Source organism: Labeo rohita, chromosome 7, assembly GCF_022985175.1.
Source record: "Labeo rohita strain BAU-BD-2019 chromosome 7, IGBB_LRoh.1.0, whole genome shotgun sequence".
In the NCBI taxonomy this organism is placed as follows: domain Eukaryota; kingdom Metazoa; phylum Chordata; class Actinopteri; order Cypriniformes; family Cyprinidae; genus Labeo; species Labeo rohita.
This window is the reverse complement of record NC_066875.1, coordinates 32,849,828-32,869,759: the sequence shown is the minus strand read 5'-3', so window position 1 is coordinate 32,869,759 and position 19,932 is coordinate 32,849,828. Positions and strand designations below refer to the sequence as shown.

At 34.8% G+C, this 19,932-nt stretch overlaps 3 protein-coding genes across 3 annotated transcripts; 2 read left to right on the top strand and 1 right to left on the bottom strand.

The window, feature by feature from the left end:
- Window positions 1-756: 756 nt before the first annotated feature.
- Window positions 757-1,808, bottom strand: exosc6 (exosome component 6). Its single transcript, XM_051115923.1, has one exon. The coding sequence runs from the start codon at window positions 1,696-1,698 to the stop codon at window positions 886-888; it is 813 nt and encodes a 270-aa protein (XP_050971880.1). The 5' UTR covers window positions 1,699-1,808; the 3' UTR covers window positions 757-885.
- A 3,821-nt stretch (window positions 1,809-5,629) lies between these two features.
- Window positions 5,630-10,865, top strand: slc38a8b (solute carrier family 38 member 8b). The gene is made up of 10 exons (XM_051115665.1): window positions 5,630-5,827; window positions 7,609-7,807; window positions 7,966-8,122; window positions 8,292-8,396; window positions 9,211-9,268; window positions 9,418-9,532; window positions 9,638-9,785; window positions 9,867-10,066; window positions 10,155-10,206; window positions 10,378-10,865. The coding sequence occupies exons 1-10, from the start codon at window positions 5,630-5,632 to the stop codon at window positions 10,478-10,480; spliced, it is 1,335 nt and encodes a 444-aa protein (XP_050971622.1). The 3' UTR covers window positions 10,481-10,865.
- An 886-nt stretch (window positions 10,866-11,751) lies between these two features.
- aph1b (APH1B gamma secretase subunit) lies at window positions 11,752-18,530 on the top strand. Its single transcript, XM_051115875.1, has 6 exons — window positions 11,752-12,101; window positions 13,098-13,268; window positions 14,989-15,062; window positions 15,144-15,266; window positions 15,349-15,476; window positions 17,962-18,530. Exons 1-6 carry the CDS (start codon window positions 11,989-11,991, stop codon window positions 18,127-18,129), a joined length of 777 nt encoding a protein of 258 aa, XP_050971832.1. The 5' UTR covers window positions 11,752-11,988; the 3' UTR covers window positions 18,130-18,530.
- The last annotated feature ends 1,402 nt before the right edge of the window (window positions 18,531-19,932 follow it).

Genomic DNA, 19,932 nt, shown 5'->3' with positions numbered 1-19,932 from the left:
CACCAGTCTCTAAATGCATCTTTTCTAAAAATGGCAGGTGAACTGCATGTACTTTATACAGTTGAAGTCAAAAATTTTAATACACCTTGCAAAATGTTAATTATTTTACCAAAATAAGGGGGATCCGACCCTATTCAAAAGTTTACATACTTGATTCTTAATATTGTGTTGTTACCTAAATGATCCGCAGCTGTGTTTTTTGTTTAGTAATAGTTGTTCATGAGTCCCTTGTTTGTCCTGAACGTTAAACTGCCCACTGTTCTTCAGAAAAATCCTTCAGGTCCCACAAATTCTTTGTTTTTTTCAGCAATTTTGTGTATTTGAACTTTTTCAGACAATGACTGTATGATTTTGAGATCCATCTTTTCACACTGAGGACAACTGAGAGACTCATATGCAACTATTATAAAAGTAACTAAACTAAAAAAACTAAACAAAACAACAGCTGTGGATCATTCAAGTAACAAGACAGTATTTTAAGAATCAAGTGTATGTAAACTTTTGAACAGGGTCATTTTTAATCAGTTCAACTATTATTCTCTCTTGTGGACTATATGTAAGTATCTTTTATGTGAAATATCTTATTCAGGTCAGTACTAAATTTAAAAAATGCATTTTATACGATCCCTCTTATTTTAATAAACTTATTACAATTTTGCAGATTGTGCAAGGTGCATGTAAACGTTTGACAACTGTATTTGCAACCTTAATTAATATATACAAAACCAGCAACACTTGTTGAATGAAAAAATAAAATATTTGCAACTGCATTTACGTTTATTTCGTTAGTACTACACTGTAGAAAGTATGATAAGCAATGCACATAAACAATATTTTTAGTTTTACTTCCTCGAAACAAAACTTTAGAATCATGGCAAGTAAAGTCTATTTCTCGGGTGGAGGAGCTTTTTTCTTCACAGCCCGTGTCAGAGCTTGCTGGACCGCCGGATAAAGTCTGTGACAGCCGTCCATGCAGGTTCTCATAGCATCGGCCAGGATGTCTTCCCGCATCTCTCCGTCCGCATTCAGTCCAGACACTTGATTCAGATTGGGAAGCAGAGCGACGGTGACACACCCCTGGTTCTCCCCGTAACCCTCCCGCCAGCTCCCACACTCCTCCGAGTATGATGGGTCAACGAGACACGCGTTTCCATTCTGCCTCAGTGCACAACCCAGCACCACATCATACATTTCGATACCGGCATCCGCCAGGGCCATAGAGGCGCATGTCACCGCATGTGCAAGAATCGAGCCGTCATTCTCCAGAACCATGACATTCACCTCAATCTGAGAGCGCGGGTATCTGTGTAGGCAAACTCCTGGCTGCAAGCTCTCCAGTAGAGTCTGGGACAGGTCTCTTTCCTCGCTGCCTTGGATCCAGGCACCCCGTTTCAAACATGAAAACGGCGCGAGTCTGAAGTCGCAAACAAGGCGACCGGTTTTCATGTCTGTTTCGTCCTTGCGTTCAGTTTCTCTGGGTCCATACACCGAGCATATTATCTTGGTGTTTCCAGCCTCGAGGTACGCCGAACCTTTTGCCTGGCTGATCAGCCCGCAGCGCGCAAACACTGGCCGCACGTCTCCATTCCCCCGGACGCCTTGCCTGATGCTGGCCTTGGGAGCTTTGTCTGGAGAAAGAAAAAGCAGCGGGGATTGCGACTCCTCCGGTCCACGAATACGTTTTGTGTCAACAGGCATTTTCAACAAACCCCACGTGTTTATGGGAACATCACTTCTCAGGAGCGAAAGTGTTCAAGTCTTGTTCGACGAATCAAATGCGACAGGATACTGCTAGTTGCGCTCTACCGCCATCTGTCGAATAGGCGTGACATGACGCACAGGGTTATGGCAGTTCGGGACGTGTGTTTACGGTTAATGTACTACTGAATACGTTGTTCTGCTGATTTATGTTGTCTAAACCACATGTGGAAGCTGCTAAATCATATAGAGAAGGACAGAGTAAGCAGGAAAGGGCGCAATATTTTGACAAACTAAAGTTAAAAGGGGATAAAATATGTAGGAGCAGTACTAACAGCAGTATTTTACCTGAGAACAAACACGAATGTTGTCAAGATTCTTGCGCTGGAAATCCTGGTTCAGTTTGGCCAACCACAAACGCCTTTTGCTCCTCAGACAATTTTTTGCACCCTTCTTCTTGATTTGTTATAACTTTTGGTAGTTTATAGTACTCCAGATGTTTTCGCTGACCGATTAGTACAGCCCAAAATATGACAATAATTGACCATTTTCAGCAGTAATATCCAGCAAAATATGTGTTTTGTTCGGTTGAGTGGGGTTGTTTACATGTCAAAAAAAAATCCATGTCATGACCCCCGTAAACGTAAATACACAGAAAGACTACTTTTCCTATCCACCTCTTCTTTAACATGGAAGTAAGCCTATGGGTGAGACTTCCGGTTCATTATTCGCTGTAGGAAAATAAAGAGAAGAATAACAACGTGCAGTAAACGGTAAAACTGTTTGCATAAACAGTGTGCTAATAATTAAGATAATACATTAAAATAATACGGTAAGACACACCAATTTGCAATATCAAGCAGCAAAACATTACATTCAGTGCTACCAATATGGCCGATTGATGACGTGTTGTAAAAACACTCTATTCGTTGGCTGCTGTATAAAATTTAAAGGGGTCATGACATGAGAAACCAGATTTCCCTTGATCTTTTGACATAGAAGAGGTCTTTGTATACTTCTTGCAAGTTTCATAACTTAAAATGTCACCATCATCAATAAAACTGCATTTATGTAATAACTCTCAGAAAATGGCTCATTTGGATCTGAGGTGCGAGGTGACGTCACCCAGGTGCATTTATTTGCATAAACACTGCCTCCAGAGCAAGACATTGCCGAATAGTCTTCTTCTCACCATAGGCCCTGCCCACTGGCGTTTAGTAGCTTAACAGCTGACACTTGCGTTGAATGCGAGTGTCACGATATGTCAAAAGCACACAGAAGTTACAATCACAGCGTCCATCTTGTCTGCACTGGATACAGTATACAGACACGCGTTCGCTTTCTGACACAGTCCACGCGCTTGAGTCTGTCATCAATAGCATAAATGGAGTAAAAGGACATTCGCTATGACGCATTTGGTTTAAACAGCTTGTTCACGTCATTGTACAGATATTGGAAGGATCCCAGCATACGGAACAAGTGGGTAGTGGATTGTTCAGAGGATTTTGTTTTGTAAACGACAGTTTATAATGGAGAATTCACAACACCTGTTGAAAGACAAAGCAGTACTAGATCTGACTGCAGCTCCATCACAAACTGTAAGTAAACTATTTCATAATGATTTGTCTGGAAATTACTGTTTTATTTTGCTCATGTTGTCAAAACACTCACATGCAATAGCAAAGGGGGCGTTGATACTGTTTCCTATGCAATGACGTTAGCCGATCGTAACAGTGGCCGATTACTGAGAAGCCTTAAAGGACCAGCCCCTTAAAACAGGTTGCTTTAGACAGTAGGGTTAGAATGAGGGTTGAAAATAATAATTTTTCAACATATTAATTACTTTTTTGTGTAAAAAACTTTATTAACATTATAAGTAAACGTCAAGGAATATATTAAAATAATAATAGTTAAAAAAAAAATCCATGTCATGACCCCTGTAAATGTAAATACACAGAAAGACTACTCTTTCTATCCACCTCTTTCTTTAACATGGAAGTAAGCCTATGGGTGAGACTTCCGGTTTATTATTCGCTGTAGGAAAATAAAGAGAAGAATAACAACGTGCAGTAAACGGTAAACTGTTTGCATAAACAGTGTGCTAATAATTAAGATAATACATTAAAATGATATGGCAAGACACACCAATTTGCAATATCAAGCAGCAAAACGAACTACAGCTAAAAATAGCTGAATGCGGAGACTCCAAGCCAGACCCATAAAATTTACTGGCCGCGCCCACTCTTTTTTTTTTTATAGTTTTATTTTCAAATGTAATGTGAAGCAAAACATATGTTGTATAAACAAACATTACAAACATTTTTCTTCAATAATAAGAGGAAGACAGAAACAAAGAAAGACAAACAAACAAAAACAAACAAACAAAAAATTTTAATTCCTTTCAGTTATTTTGCAACAAGAGAAGGTAAATGCTCCAAAAAAGAGCCCCAGATTTTTTCAAAAGATTTTGGTGATTTTCTAACATTGAAAAGGATTTTCTCAGGGGTGCAATATGAAAGGAGTTCGTTGATCCAATGTTTTTTAGATGGAGAATGAGTCGACTTCCAATTCACTAATACACATTTTTTCCCAGCTGTACCAGCCAAAAGTATGAAATATTTTTTATGATGAGACAAATCTAATGACTCAGTATCCCCTAATACCCAAACTCTAGGATCATAACTGATTGGGCTACCAATAACCTTTGAAGATATATCAATTATATATTCCCAAAAATCCTTCAATACAGGACAATTCCAAAGCATATGAAGTAAATTGCCTTCAAATGTTTTACACCTTTGACATTTGGAAGGTATAGTAGAGTACATGTGGAGTTTGTGAGGAGTATACGTTCGATGCAGAATATTAAATTGGATTTGTCTATGTTTGGTGGATATAAATGTAGTCTGCATTCTTTCCATAGCACACTCCCACTCTACTGGACTGTATGTGCAGTCAAGACCTCTCTCCCATCTCTGTTTCAAGACCACATTGTCAAATGGCTTAAAATTGTTTGTTAATGTACTATATCCTACAGAAGCAATACCTCTTGGAGAGAACACAATCTTGTTAAACATAACATTTTCAAACGGCGATAATGTTGGAATTTTGGGAAATGTCTTAGGGGTGATCTCTTTGACCCAATGTCTGACTTGCAAATATTTGAAAAAATTATGTTTAGGAATATTATATGTCTGGCCTCGCCCACTCTTACCATGAAGAAAAAGGTGGATATATTTACAGTATAAAGGTATGACATGCCCTTTTATGAATATTGTCTAATTGGAATCGGATAATGGGTGTTTAAAAGTAACAGAGAGCCTCCACACCATTAATAAATTAAATTAATATGCTTTACAAATTCGAAAATTATGTAGTGGGAAAAAGTAAATGAAGCAAAGAAATGGCAGTTCACAAACAAACACTTGAGTTTGTTTTAGTCCCTTTAAGAGGCACGTGCCTCAAGTAATAGCGCTTCCAATGAATGTTTGTTCAAAGGGTTCGAACAGGGTCGCAAGACGAGCACTAATTAATTTGCCACGGCGCTTCACATAAGAAAATAACACCGAATTCCTCCTGTTCTAGTCAAAACGAGGGTCTCGTTTGATAAGGAAGCTGAATTAGTCACTCCTGTGTGAAATCAGCAGCAAATTCCTCCTAACATGCACCTTCAGAAAAGCAATCATTTTGACTCGGAACCCACCGTTACAAACGCTAGCAGGTCTTTACAATATTTCTCACCTTGGGATGACATTTTTAAGGGGTCTTACTTGAGACGGCCTCACTCGCTATACTAAACAGCCCAAAAAAAAAAAACGTGCGGATGCTTTGGACACACTATTACAGAAGGGAGCTTCTTAAATCGTTTTCGTATTAGAATACAACAGAAACAACTTTAGAACTGTGTTAATTTTCGGATTTCATACGGAGCATGGAGGAACTGGCCCGGGAGAGCATACGCAGCATCAGTCTGCTATCCAGACCTGCGCGGGGTTCGGACGTCCCGCGACTCGGATCTTTTGGGGCCATTTTCATCATGCTTAAATCAGCCCTCGGCGCGGGACTCCTTAACTTTCCATGGGCTTTTGAGAAAGCTGGCGGCGTGAACACAGCCATCAGTGTGGAGATGGTGCGTTTGTAAATCTGGCATGTGTAGATAACTCAATCTTGCACTGTAGGGCACACGCACAGGTAAAATCCTAAAAATAACTTGTCAGGCTCGAAGATCACTTGACCATCCAGCTAAACCAGCTGACTGACCAACAAACAAACTTAGGCTGGTGTAAGATTTTTAATGTTTTTTTTTTTTTTTTTTAAGGAAGTCTCTTCTGCTCACCTAGCCTGCATTTATTTAATCCAAAAATTTTAAGTATTTTTACTATTTAAAATAACTGCTTTTTTATTTGAATATATTTTAAAATGTGATTTATTCCTGTCATCAAAGTTCAAATTTCAGCATCGTTACTCCAGTCTTTTTTAAGTGTCACATGATCATTCAGAAATTATCCATATGTTGATTTGCTGTTCAAGAAACATTTTGTATTATTATTATCAATATGTAAAACAGTTGAGTAAATTTTTTCAAGATTATTTGATGAATAGAAAGATCCAAAGATCAGCATTTATCTGAAATAAAAAGCTTTTGGAACATTATACACTATACCATTTAAAAGCTTGGAGTCAGCATAATTTTATACAAAAAAATAATAATAATACTTTTATTTAGCAATGATGCTTTCAATTGATCAAAAGTGATGATAAAGACATTTATAATTTTAATTTGTATAAATATATATTTTTTCTTTTTTTTGAGCAGCAAATCAGAATATTAGAATGGTTTCTGAAGGATCATGTGACTGAAGTAATGATGTGAAAATTCAGCTTTGAAATCACAGGAATAAATTACATTTTAAAATATAGAAAACAGTTATTTTAAATAGTAAAATATTTCAAAATGTTACTGTTTTTGCTGTACTTTGGATCAAATAAATGCAGGCTTGGTGAGCAGAAGAGATTTAAAACTTCTTTTAATTCATTTTTTTTTTTTAATTATTATTTATTTATTTCCCCCACAGCAGAGAAGAGTGAGCAAAGTCAATTTATTTATTGTTTATTTATTTATTTATATTTTTCAGTTATGGAAAGATTATCTATAAACCATTTGACTTGTATGCTTGTATACATCTTGCTCAATCATCCTTTGAGATATTTTTATGTATTAATATAATAATATAAAGTTTATATTCAGCACTGGTCTAAAGTTTTGATTCTGATTTTTAAGACAAATATCTTTATATATTCAGTAAAATTACATTATGATCAACATAGGGTAAAACAGTAATATTGTAAAATGTTATTACAGTTTACAATAACCGTTTATATTTTAATATATTTTAAAATGCATTTTATTTCTGCAATGGCAAAGCTGAATTTTCAGCATCATTACTCCGATTTTCAGTGTCACATGATCCTTCAGAAATCATTCCAACATGCTGATTTGGTGTTTTGTTATTATTAATAGTTCTTCCTCTTATTAGAGTTAAAAACATACTTTTTCAGTATTCTCTATTGAATAGAAAATTTAATGAACAGCATTTATTTGTTTTTTTTGTAATATTTTAAATGTCTTTACTATCACTTTTGATCAACTTAATGTGCCTTTTCTGAATAAAATTATTTACTCATTCATTTTTATTTTTTAAATCCTTCCCAAAACTTTTTAATGGTAGTATGTCACGGTTTCCACAATAATATTAAGTCGTTTATATTTTAGAGTAACATTCTTTAATGTGCGAGAAACTTCTAGCAAAGAAACAGCCCACATAAAGCCTTTTACATGGCAGTGCTAATGTGGATACAGCTGAAAAAGAATTTGTATGTTGTGATGACAATTTGACATCTTTCTCTCAGGTATCCCTGGTTTTTCTCATAAGTGGGTTGGTCATTCTTGGCTATGCCTCATCAATCAGTCGGCAGAACACGTATCATGATGTGGTACGAGAGGTGTGTGGACAGAGGATTGGTCATCTATGTGAGATCTGCTTTGTTTTCAACCTCTTCATGATCTCTGTGGCCTTTTTGGTGGTTGTGCAGGATCAACTAGATAAGTGTAAGTTGTGAGTTTTTTGTGTGAGTGTGCTCTTTGTTGTTCCTTATGAGTCATATGTTTCAGAGTGAGTGACTGTAACAGACTAATGTGTATATATACACATGACAAAGACACAAAGGGATATTTCCTTTTTGAATGTAACTGTCTGTGTGTTTCAGTGTGTCTGTCTCTGTATGAGACAGTGACAGGAAATACAGAAGGAGAGATGCCATATCACTGGTACACAGATCACCGCTTTGCACTCTTTGTCATGTGCCTCATTATCATCCTTCCACTCTCTATACCCAAAGAGATCGGCATCCAGAAATACACCAGGTGTGTTGAAAGCTGACACATATCTGCTACTCCCTAAATCTTTTTATACCATAGAATTACATCATTTTTTTAATTTAGTGAAAAGTACTGCATATTTCCCTCACTCTCTCACCTCTGTCCCACTGCATCCATCATTATCTCTTACTGTTTCTTTATGTTAATTTGCCAGTGTATTGGGAACTTTGGCTGCTACATATCTGGGTGTAGCCGTAATTGCAAAATATTATCTAAAAGATGAGCACACAGCAGACCTCACACCAAAACACAGTGAAGGGTGAGTTATATGTTAAGTATATGTTTCCTATGAAGTTTTGTGCATTTACACTACCAGTCAAAAGTTTTTTTTTTTTAAGAATTTTCTTTTGCTCACCAAGCCTGCATTTATTTGATCCAAAGTGTGCAAAAGCAGTAATACTGTGAAATATTTTTACTATTTAAAATATTTGTTTTCTATTTGAATATATTTTAAAATGTAATTTATTCCTGTGATCAAAGTTAAATTTTTAGCATCATTACTCCAGTCTTCAGTGTCACATGATCCTTCAGAAATCATTTTAATATGCTGATGTACTGTTCAAGAAACATTTTTATTATAATAATTATTATCAATATGTAAAACAGTTCAGTACATTTTTTTCAGGATTCTTTGATGAATAGAAAGATCCAAAGATATTTTATCTGAAATAAAAAGCTTTTGTAATATTATACACTATACCATTCAAAATCTTGGAGTCAGTATGATTTTTTTTTTCAAGGATACTCAGCTGTTTTTAACATAATAATAATAATAAATGTTTTTGAGCAGTAAATCAGAATATTAGAATGATTTCTGAAGGATCATGTGACTGGAGTAATGATGCTAAAAATTCAGCTTTGAAATCACAATCATTTTAAAATATATTCAAATGGAAAACAGTTATTTTAAATAGTAAAAATATTTCCAAGTTTTACTGTTTTTGCTGTACTTTGGATAAAATAAATGCAGGCTTCTTTAAAAAACATTAAAAATCTTACTGTTCAAAAACTTTTGACTAGTCATGTATATATTATTCATGTGAGTTTAATATCAGTTTGGTTTTTTGTAACAGGTTGGACTCGTGGGCCTCCATGTTCAGTGTGGTTCCTACTATCTGTTTTGGTTTCCAGGTCAGTTTCTACATATATAAAATAATTCTCTGCAGAGATGATTATTTTTATGCAGAAATAAAATGATCAGTGGTGCACTATTTGCAAATTTCTGTGTTGTACATTTGACCATTGCTTAAAGCTCATGTACTGTAATCTTTACCTTACAGTGTCACGAAGCTTGTATTGCTATATACAGCAGCATGGAAAACAAAAAGATCACACACTGGGTTTTCATCTCAGTCACGTCTATGATCTTCTGCCTGCTTATTTATACTCTCACGGGTGAGTCATATTTGTAGCGCTCATCTGTAGTATTATTATTATAAATATTTCCCAGTGAGTTTATGTCTTAAACAGAGAGACTGACACTTTGTTGCAATATGGCAGGTGTGTTTGGTTTTCTTACATTTGGACGGGAAGTAGCCTCAGATATCCTGATGTCATATCCTGGAAATGATGTAGTGATGATCATTGCAAGGCTGCTGTTTGGGATTTCGATCATCACCATCTATCCTATAATACTACTGCTGGGAAGGTACCGTAAACCACAAATAAATGTGCATAGCTCGCACTGTGTACACACACTCACGTGTCAATGATTGCTCCTTGTTCACAGGTCAGTGATTCTAACACAAATATTGCGCTTTTGGGAACGACGGGCCATAATTACATCTGTGTTTGAGAGCCGGTGCCGTCTCATTCTAACAGTTCTCTGGATCGCTGTGACTCTTCTCATCGCCATCTATGTACCAGATATGAGTGAGGTCATCAGCGTCATCGGGGGAATTAGTGCCTTCTTCATATTTATCTTTCCTGGTGAGACACTAAATCTTACAAACGATTAGTGTATACATATACGCTCAAATAGATATGAGATGGTAATGACCAAGCTGATTTTTTGCAGGGCTGTGCCTCATTTTTGCCATGCAGACAGAACCTATAAATCACAGGATAAGGTGAGTAACATCCTGTATGTTTAAAGAGAGCTGAATGAAGTCATTTTAATTTCCTGGCTATTTCCTCTTGACTCTTATTTACTTCTAGCCTTTTTCATACATTTATGGTTTGTCTGAAAATACAGGTTTTAATTACACACACTTTCATTCATTTTTTTTTGTTTCTTCCAGAGCCATCTTGACAGTGTGGGGTGTGGTGACTGTCGTTACCGGAGCTTTTATCTTTGGCCAGAGCACAACTATAGCTGTTATGGAGCTGGCGCACAAATTTTAATCTTCGTCATTGCCATCATCATTTGAAATATTATTGTCTTGACGAAATGTGTTTGTATATTTGATTGGTGATTGTTAAACACTATGATAACTGAAACTGAGGAATAATAGAAACTACTTAATTTTTTAAGAAGAAAATGTGCCACAGTGCCTCATGCTTGTATTGCTGTTACTGCTCAGTTGGATATATTGTATCAAAAATGTGTGCGAGGATTTTTGTTTATATATTTATTATATTGTGTAGGTTTAGACAAGAACAATACATTTATTTAAATGAGTTATATGGAATGAATATTGAAGTACACTACCAGTCAAAGTTTTTGGACAATAAGATTTTTAATGTTTTTTTTATTTACCAAGCCTGCATTTATTTAATCTGAAGTACAGCGAAAACAGTACAATTTTAAAATATTTTTACTATTTTAAATAGCTCTCTTCTATTTGAATATATTTTAAAATATAATTTATTCCTGTGATTTCAAAGCTGAATTTTTAGCATCATTACTCCAGTCACATGATCCTTCAGAAATCTTTCTAATATTCTGATTTGCTGTTCTATTCAAATGTTACAAAAGCTGATTTGATGTGACTTGAATGATGCTGAAAATTTTGCTTTAATCACAGGAATAAATTAAATTTTTAAATATATTCAAATAGAAGACAGTTATTTTAAATAGTAAAACTATTTCAGAATTTTTGCTGTACTTTGAATCAAATAAATGCAAGCTTGTTGAGCAGAAGAGACTTATTTAAAAACATTAAAAATCTTACAGTTCAAAAACTTTTGATTGGTAGTGTATATGAATACAAATATAAAGAATGACTGTGTAGAACATTTGCAGTAACTTATTAAAATGAATTAACATGTGCCTTAATGTGAGTGTAAAATTGCATAACCTCTATGAAACATTGTTCATGATTCAGTATTGTAATGCCAAAAATGAAATTAACCAGGAAAAGAGACACTCATGTTGTGCTAATCTGTCAATATTTAATTGAATCAGCTTTTTATAATATCATTTACTATTAAAATGCAATTTTGGATGAGATGTAAACACATTTTATGTGTCTAATGGGGATGTTTACAGTAGGACAGGTCTAAATAAGAATTCATGCATTTTTAATAGGTTTAAATGTGGGTCAAGTTCGTAGGACAATAGGAGGGTTAAATAATGCTGGTAAGAAAGGAATTCAGTGGGTGAGGTAAGACAACTGATAGGCTATGAAAATATGATTCCGAAATACATGAGGTCACATGACTAGGAACCGGAAGTACCATTAGACGTTGTGCTGAACTGTTTCGAGCGTAGCGCTGAACCCACTCAGCCTATTTCGAAGAAAACTGACACAACAAACGCCTCGTTAACTCTTGGTGTATGTTGCTTATACGAACCGATTAACAGCCGTATGACTCTCTCATGGATGAAGGGTGTTGAAAGCCTCTGAGGGCACTTATCCGTGTGAAGTGGCAGTCATTTGAGTGAATTAGCAGGTTAGCCGAGCTCCATCATGACAGTAGCGGTGTTTTTCGGCTGTACGTTCATCGCTTTCGGGCCAGCAGTCGCTTTGTTCCTGTTTACTATCGCCCGGGACCCGCTCCGTGTGATCTTCCTCATAGCAGGGTACGTATCTGGGCAGATGTGCTGCTCTTATCTCCCGGTGTTGAGTGCGGTTCAGTGGGGCTGGAAGTCCCGTGATACAGCACTTCATCTGGGCTGAGAAGTGCCCTTCACATCTGCAGCTTCAGACGAATCACGAGTACGATCTGAGGCTTAGAAATGTTATTACAAAAAGATACTACTTTAAACAACTTTAAATGCAAAAAGAAATTTGGAAATATATATATTGTGATTAATGTATTTAAACGAATAGTTTGGGGCCAGTAAGATTTATTTTCACTTAATTCTTGTGTTCAGCAAGGACGCATTAAACTCATTTAAAGGGACAGCAACGACTTTTACCTGATGGTATTTTAAAGTTTCTTTTCGTGAAAAAAGCTTTAAAACATCCCAAGGTTTCCACAAAAATATCAAACAGCACAATGATTTAGACAATGATTTCTGAAGATCATGTGACGCTGAAAACTAGTATAATGGCTGTAATATTTAATTAAAGTAATATTTTTGTGGAAACCATGATGATTTTTCAGGATTCTTTGATGAATAGAAATCTCAAAAGAACAGAATTTATTTGAAATGTTAAAGACAGCTATCTGCCCTTACTCAAGTTTTAATTTCTAAAAAAAAAAAAATGATGTGACACTGAAAACTGTAGTATAATGGCTGCTGAAAAGAAAATCTTCTTTGGTGTTGTGAAATGTTTTAAAATTAAAATCATTCGTTTTAAATTATAATAATATTTTTCAGTGTATTTTTGCGCATATCAGTGTAAAATTTGTGAGACTTGTTTTAAAAACATTATAAACTAAAGTGTAGTGTAGTGTAGCTTTTGAACAACCGGGACAAAAAATACAGATTTATTTTATTTTATTATTATTATTTTTTTTATTATACAGCTCTAACAAGCAAGGGTATGGTGAAGTACGTTTTGTGTATGAATTCTGAACAGCTTTTTAAAAATATGTAACAGTATTTGTAACACGACTGTGTTTGTTTCAGGGCGTTCTTCTGGCTAGTGTCTTTGTTGCTGTCCTCTCTTGTGTGGTTCATCACAGTTCAGATCAGCAACAAGAACAGTGCCGCTCAGCAGAGAGGGCTGCTCATTTTCGGGGTTGTGCTCTCTGTGCTGCTTCAGGAGACTTTCAGATATGGTTACTACAGATTGCTGAAGTAAGAATTAACTGCTCATTTTCAGTTTGAAAGGAGCCACATAATCAATAAACCTAAATATAACGACATAGCATAGTCTTGAGTGTTTGCTGTGTTAATATAACTGATAACTGAGCTATTTTGTGTGTTTGCTTTGAAATCATCCATATGCTGGTTTATGCTCTTCTCTGAAAATGGAAGCAAATGTGTAACTGTTGATGCACTAGACAGATTTCTGACCTATCAGATGCTCTTTAGAATGACAGTGTCCTCAATCATGGTTTATTGGCTGTGACATAACTAAAACATATTTGGATAAAAGAAACATTATCGTTAAAAAGTTTGAGATTAGTAACATTTCTTCATGTTTTTGAACAAAGCCTCTTCTGCTCACCAAGATTGCATTTATTTGATCAAAATGCTGTAATATTGTGACTGTTTTCTATTTGAATATATTTTAAAATGTAATTTATTCCTGTAATGGCAAAGCGGAATTTTAAGCATCATTACTCCAGTCTTATATCACATGATCCTTCAGAAATCAATGCTGATTTAGTGCTCAAGAAACATTTCTGGTTATTATCAATGCTGAAAACACTTGTGCTGCTTAATATTTTTGTGGAAACCATGCTACTCTTTTCAGGATTATTTGATGAATAGAAATCTCAAAAGAACAGAATTTATTTGAAATGGTAAAGATATTTATGTGCCCTTACTCAAAAGTTTTAATTCCTTTAAAAAAAAAAATCATACCGACCATAAACCATGTTGAATGCTAGTGTACACTGCCAGTCAAAGTTGAACAGTAAGATGTATGTCTCTTCTGCTTACCAAGCCTGCATTTATTTGAAAATGTAATTTATTCCTGTGATTTCAAGGCTGAATTTTTAGCATCATTACTCCAGTCACATGATCCTTCAGAAATCATTCTAATATTCTGATTTGCTGCTCACAAAACATTTATTGTTATTATTATGTTGAAAACAGCTGAGTAGAATTTTTTCATGTTTCTTTGATGAATAGAAAGTTCAGAAGAACAGCATTTATCTGAAATAGAACCCTTCTGTAACATAATGAATGTTTTTATCATCACTTTTGATCCATTTAAAGCTTACTTGCCAAATAGAAAATTTAATTATACTGACTCCAAGCTTTTGAACGGTATAGTGTATAATGTTACAAAAGCTATTTTAGATAAATGCTGATCTTTGGATCTTTCTATTCATCAAAGAATCCTGGAAAAAAATTACTCAACTGTTTTAAATATTAATAATAATAAGAAATGTTTCTTAAATAGCAAATCAGCATATTAGAATGCCTTCTGAAGGATCATGTGACACTGTAGACTGGAGTAATGATGCTGAAAATTTAGCTTTGATAACAGGAATAAATTATATTTTAAAATATATTCAAATAGAAAGCCATTATTTAAAATAGTAAAAATATTTCACAATATTACTGCATTTGGATAAAATAAATGCAGGATTGGTGAGCAGAAAAGACTTCTTTAAAGAACATTAAAAATGTTACTGTTCAAAAACTTTGACTGGTAGTGTACATGTTCCTGTTTCAGTAGGAAATACTCAAACATGACAGAAGAACATTACTGAACACAAGCCCTCTTCAGATTCCATGGAGTCTTTAAATAACTAAAAGATTACATCAGTGATTCACTTTGGCATTGAGTCTTGGTGTTGTGTAGGAGGCTTGTTGTTAACGTCTGTTATTGTATCTCTCACAGGAAAGCAAATGAAGGCCTGTTGGCGCTCAGTCAGGAGGACACCATGCCTATCTCCATGCGGCAGCTAGCTTACGGTAAACATCCATCTCATGCTTCTTCTAGTAGTCCAATAAACAGCCAGTGTTTGTTTAACTATGCGTGTCGTTGATTTGCAGTATCGGGTCTGGGCTTTGGCTTCATGAGTGGAGCTTTCTCTGTGGTCAACATACTCTCAGATTCCTTGGGTCCAGGAACAGTCGGTATCCATGGCGACTCTCAACATTACTTCATATCCTCAGGTAATGAGATGCTAGTTAGTGTTTGAACCCAGGGAATGATATTAAGTGGCTCAAGCGTTTAGCGTATGTTTTCTCTTCACAGCTTTTATGACACTGGCCATTATCTTACTGCATATGTTCTGGGGGGTTGTTTTCTTCGAGTCGTGTGAGAGACAGAGATGGTGGGCTCTTGGAGCTGTGGTCATCAGTCATCTAGTAGTATCATGTCTGGTAAGTGAACACACGTCATGCAGTAATGCAGGAGTTCCCAAACTTTTTTGGTCAGCTGAACCTTTGAAAACTATATATACTAGGAATGCATGATATTATCGAACCAATATTGGAATCAACCGATAATGGCTATAAATTTAAATATCGGCTTCTTTCCGATATGAAAAAATATGCCGATCTTTCTTGCCAATAAGAGGCATAACTTGCATGTGCTCAGGGTGTGCTAGCGATTAGATCTGTCAGCAGTGTGGCTTATTCTTCAAGCAAAATTTGGCCTAAATGATGATTAGATTCACTGTTGGATCGCTGTATTTCATCTGAGAATGCACATAAAGAAACACTAGGTGTGTGATAGAGTAAACGTAAATAGCACGTGCAGCGGCAGCCTCCCCTGGATCCTAATGCCCATTCAGGAAGGAGTTTTAATTCCGCAGGTGGTGCTGTTGGCCTACTTAATAAAATGAAAGTAAAATACACAAATAACAGACTGTTTCTGATTACATAAAGCAGTAATTGTTGTCATAAAATCATGAGTATGTTTTGATTTAAAGGTCAGAAGCTATAGCTCATATGATTAAAAAAAGCACAAACATGACACTTGTAAATTAAATAATTGAATATATACTGATTTATTCATTAATGTGTAATATGTTATAATTTTTTTAACAATTTTAACAAAAAAAAAAATTGAAAGCGATTGAAAGCTTCAATGTGCTGTCATTATAAAAGAACTTCATTATTATTTATTTAGTTCTAACAAAGAAGTTCTTGTTAAAAACTAACCAAAATTAAAAGTTATTTGCTAATAATTTCTGTACAGGAGAGACTTGGTACTGTTTCCAAACAAAAGGAAATATAAAAGTATCGGCATCAGCTATCGGCCAAAATAATCATGTCAGCAAAAATGATTTTATTGGGCTTCCCTTTTTTTACAAAAAATATTGTTTCTTAAATCCCAAGAAATCGAGTAGTCTAGCATGTTTTCAGTTAGTGAACGGAATATTGTTGTGTGCCTCCCATCCAGTAAGTCGCAATAAGTGTTATGTTTTTTTTTTTTGTTTTGTTTTTTTTCATCTGTGAGGACCTGACCTAGCGATTTGCCAGGACCTTGCTCGCTAATCTAGGCGCATAGCGCTCCAAAGTATGACTACACTTGCAATCAGAAGTCGAAAACGCAAAGTAGCCTATAATATTTGTCATAATATTTGTTAATTGGAATTGATAATATTCTAACGATACCCAAACCTACTCAGATTTTAAATAATGTCCATTTTATTGTAGTATTCAAACAATAAATGCATGTTTTGGTGCATTTTAATGTGGAGTGACCGATTGTTCAAGAGAAGCGCAAAAAACATGAACGGACATGAAATAAACACGAATGAACATCTGAAGGTATGTTAAAAGAAAGAGAACAACTTAAAGAAATCCATATTCTGTCTCATGTAATCGCTCAATCAGTGTTTCAACTGTGGAAAGACGTCAATATAACAGCTTGTATGTTGTCACACAATGTCACATTTACTTCAGGAAACACATATTTGTGACCATAAATGTGTTAGTCAGTAGAGAAGAGTGATTTTGTAAATATATGCACCATATAACATATTTATCATAATTTTTAGTGTTCTTCAATCATTTATATAATTATTAAAAAATAATATTTTTTTATGACAGCCACAGTTTTAAATGTTTATATTTCAGAAAACGAATTGAAGAAATATAATGATTTATTTGTAACTTTAATATTATGAAAACTTAATTAAGAGTAATTTAAGCATTTGTATACAAATCATTTAATTTTAACCTTTAATATTATACTAATGTAGTGCCAACTGACTCTCATGTATATTTTGCAGCATTAGTTGCGAGATTTTTATCCTTGAAAATTTGGCATGTACTGTACCTGATGTATCTCCAAAATAATTGATAATAAATTGAATTGAATCATGAAATTTGTCAAAACCCAGCCCTTTATATTTATAATAAATAGATAAATGTATATATAATCTGTATTCAATTATTATGTAATGTAATTATTATGTAAGTTACAATATTGTTTAATATTTCATAATAATTAATTATTCACTTTCAAAACGTTCAAATCTTAAAACTTTTATTTTGGTGTAATACTGGTGAACTTGTGCTACTGTGCAAACATTGTTTTCCCAAAATTCACAATAAACTCACTGCACGTACAGAGATGGGTTTATTGAGAAGGAGCATTTAATATGCAAAGCTGTGTTGTGATTTCAGTTTTACTTTGATTAATTGTGGCACATTTTATTTTAATTTTGCGTTCAATTTAATTATCTTTTCATCACCTCACGAACCCCCTACAGTTCCCTCAGGAACATTAGTCATTACTCAGAGTAGAGCAACAGACACGAGCAGCTGACTCACTCTGATCACAAGTGCATCATGTGAGAAACAGTTTTTACATCTTTGCATTGGTACTTTTTTTTTTTTTTTTTTTCCTCCACAGACATTTGTGAATCCACACTATCAAGGCAGTCTCATCCCGACGTACATCATACTGTCTGTCATGGCGGCTTGGGCGTACTTGTGTGCTGGAGGATCTTTGAGGAACCTCAAACTCTGCCTCACCTGTAAAGATAAAGACTTTTTGCTGGCCAATCACAGGCCTAGATAACCCATCAGCTACAAACAGGACTTTCTCCAAAGACCGGCTCATTGAGCCCGTAGGCCGACGGCACGGCCAGCAGCCCTGGACTCTGGGAGGCTTATGGTCTGGGAAGTCTGCATAAGAATGGTTGCTGAGTAACAGGAATTTTATGTCTGCAGATCTTGCACTTTCTGTAATTACCTCCTCTTCTGTTTTCTGTTCTGTACCTCATGTTCTGTGTGAAAGAGACACTGAAACCATGTCAAAGAGAGTGTGTGTGTTTTATACTAAAGAATTGTCTAGAGCTGCTTTCATATGTGATTTTTCTCCTTTGTAGCAGGTTTTAAAATGAGGTCTTGTATAGGTTTGGCCTTAAATTGTTTACTCTTCCCCGTGTATTTTATGTTTAACTGGCCAGTTAGGCTCAAGTGATCTGCCAATTTCCTGTCATCACTTTTAGAGCAGATCTTTAATTCTCTGATGATCAAACCCTGGAGTAACATTGTGTTTTCCTTTAATTCATGTCTCTGTAAGCTTGTCTTTTTAAAAGATCCTCCTCAACTCTCCCTAGGGAAGCAGTTTAACTTTCCCAGTGGAACGTATTTAAACTACTTGAGCTTGAATGACAAATGCAGTGGCCACTCTTTAATAAAACCACTACTCTCTGAATCGACGCTACAGGAAGCTCTGGATGATTTTAAACATAGGTGGGGTCAGTGGTATCTGTTTTAGATGTCACTTTTATTGGACTCATGCTTTTAGTTTCCTTAACTGTAAGGTGTATGAAATTTTCATTCACAATAAAGTAGCTTGAGCTCAAATCGATTGTGCCTTTTTTCACTTTGTTCTGAATACATTTTTATCATATTTCAAATATTGCCAAATAAGCAGATATATATGTGACCCTGGACCACAAAACCGGTCTTTAAGTAGCACAAGTATATTTGAAGCAATAGCCAACAATACATTATGGGTCAAAATTATTGTTGTTTTCTTTTATGCCAAGAATCATTAGGATATTAAGTAAAGATCATGTTCCATGAAGATATTTTGTAAATTTCCTACCGTAAATATATCAAAACTCAGTTGTTGATTAGTAATATGCATTGCTAACAACTTCATTTGAACAATTTTTAAAGGTGATTTTTAAACGTTTTCTGACTGAGATTTAGATTCCAGATTCCAGTTTTTCAAATAGTTGTATCTCAGCCAAATAAATCTCAGTTTAAAGAGATTTGGTTTTGTGGCCCAGGGCCATATATATACACTACCGTTCAAAAGTTTGGGGTCAGTAAGACTTGTAATAGTCTTTAAAGTAGTCTCTTATGCTCATCAAGGCTGCATTTATTTGATTAAAAATATAGAAAAAAAACAGTAATATTGCTAAATGTTTTTACAATATAAAATAATTTTTTTTATTTTAACATACTTTAAAATAGAATTTATTCCTGTGATGAAAAGCTGAATTTTTATCAGCTGTTACTCCAGTCTTAAGTGTCACATGATCCTTCAGAAATCATTCTAATATGCGGATTTATTATTAGAATGATCAATGTTGGATAATATCAACAGTTGTGCTGCCAAATATTTTTTGGAACCTGTGATTTTTTTTTTTTTTTTCAGGATTCTTTCATGAATAAGTTTAAAAAGTAGAGTTTATTCAAAATATAAATATTTTATAACAATGTAAATTATTTATTATGAACTATTAATAAACTTTTAATTATTAACTTAATACATCCTTGGTGAATAAAAGTATTAATTTCTTTTAAAAAAAAAAAAAAAGAAAAAAAAAGAAACAATAAAAATGTACTGACCCCAAACTTTTGA

Coding starts and splice junctions, on each gene's coding strand:
- aph1b (XM_051115875.1), top strand. CDS start 11,989: ATGACAGTAGCGGTGTTTTTCGGCTGTACGTTCATCGCTTTCGGGCCA. Junction 12,102..13,097: donor GTGATCTTCCTCATAGCAGG/GTACGTATCTGG, acceptor TGTTTGTTTCAG/GGCGTTCTTCTGGCTAGTGT. Junction 15,267..15,348: donor ACATTACTTCATATCCTCAG/GTAATGAGATGC, acceptor TTCTCTTCACAG/CTTTTATGACACTGGCCATT.
- exosc6 (XM_051115923.1), bottom strand. CDS start 1,698: ATGCCTGTTGACACAAAACGTATTCGTGGACCGGAGGAGTCGCAATCC.
- slc38a8b (XM_051115665.1), top strand. CDS start 5,630: ATGGAGGAACTGGCCCGGGAGAGCATACGCAGCATCAGTCTGCTATCC. Junction 9,533..9,637: donor GCTTATTTATACTCTCACGG/GTGAGTCATATT, acceptor GCAATATGGCAG/GTGTGTTTGGTTTTCTTACA. Junction 9,786..9,866: donor ATAATACTACTGCTGGGAAG/GTACCGTAAACC, acceptor CCTTGTTCACAG/GTCAGTGATTCTAACACAAA.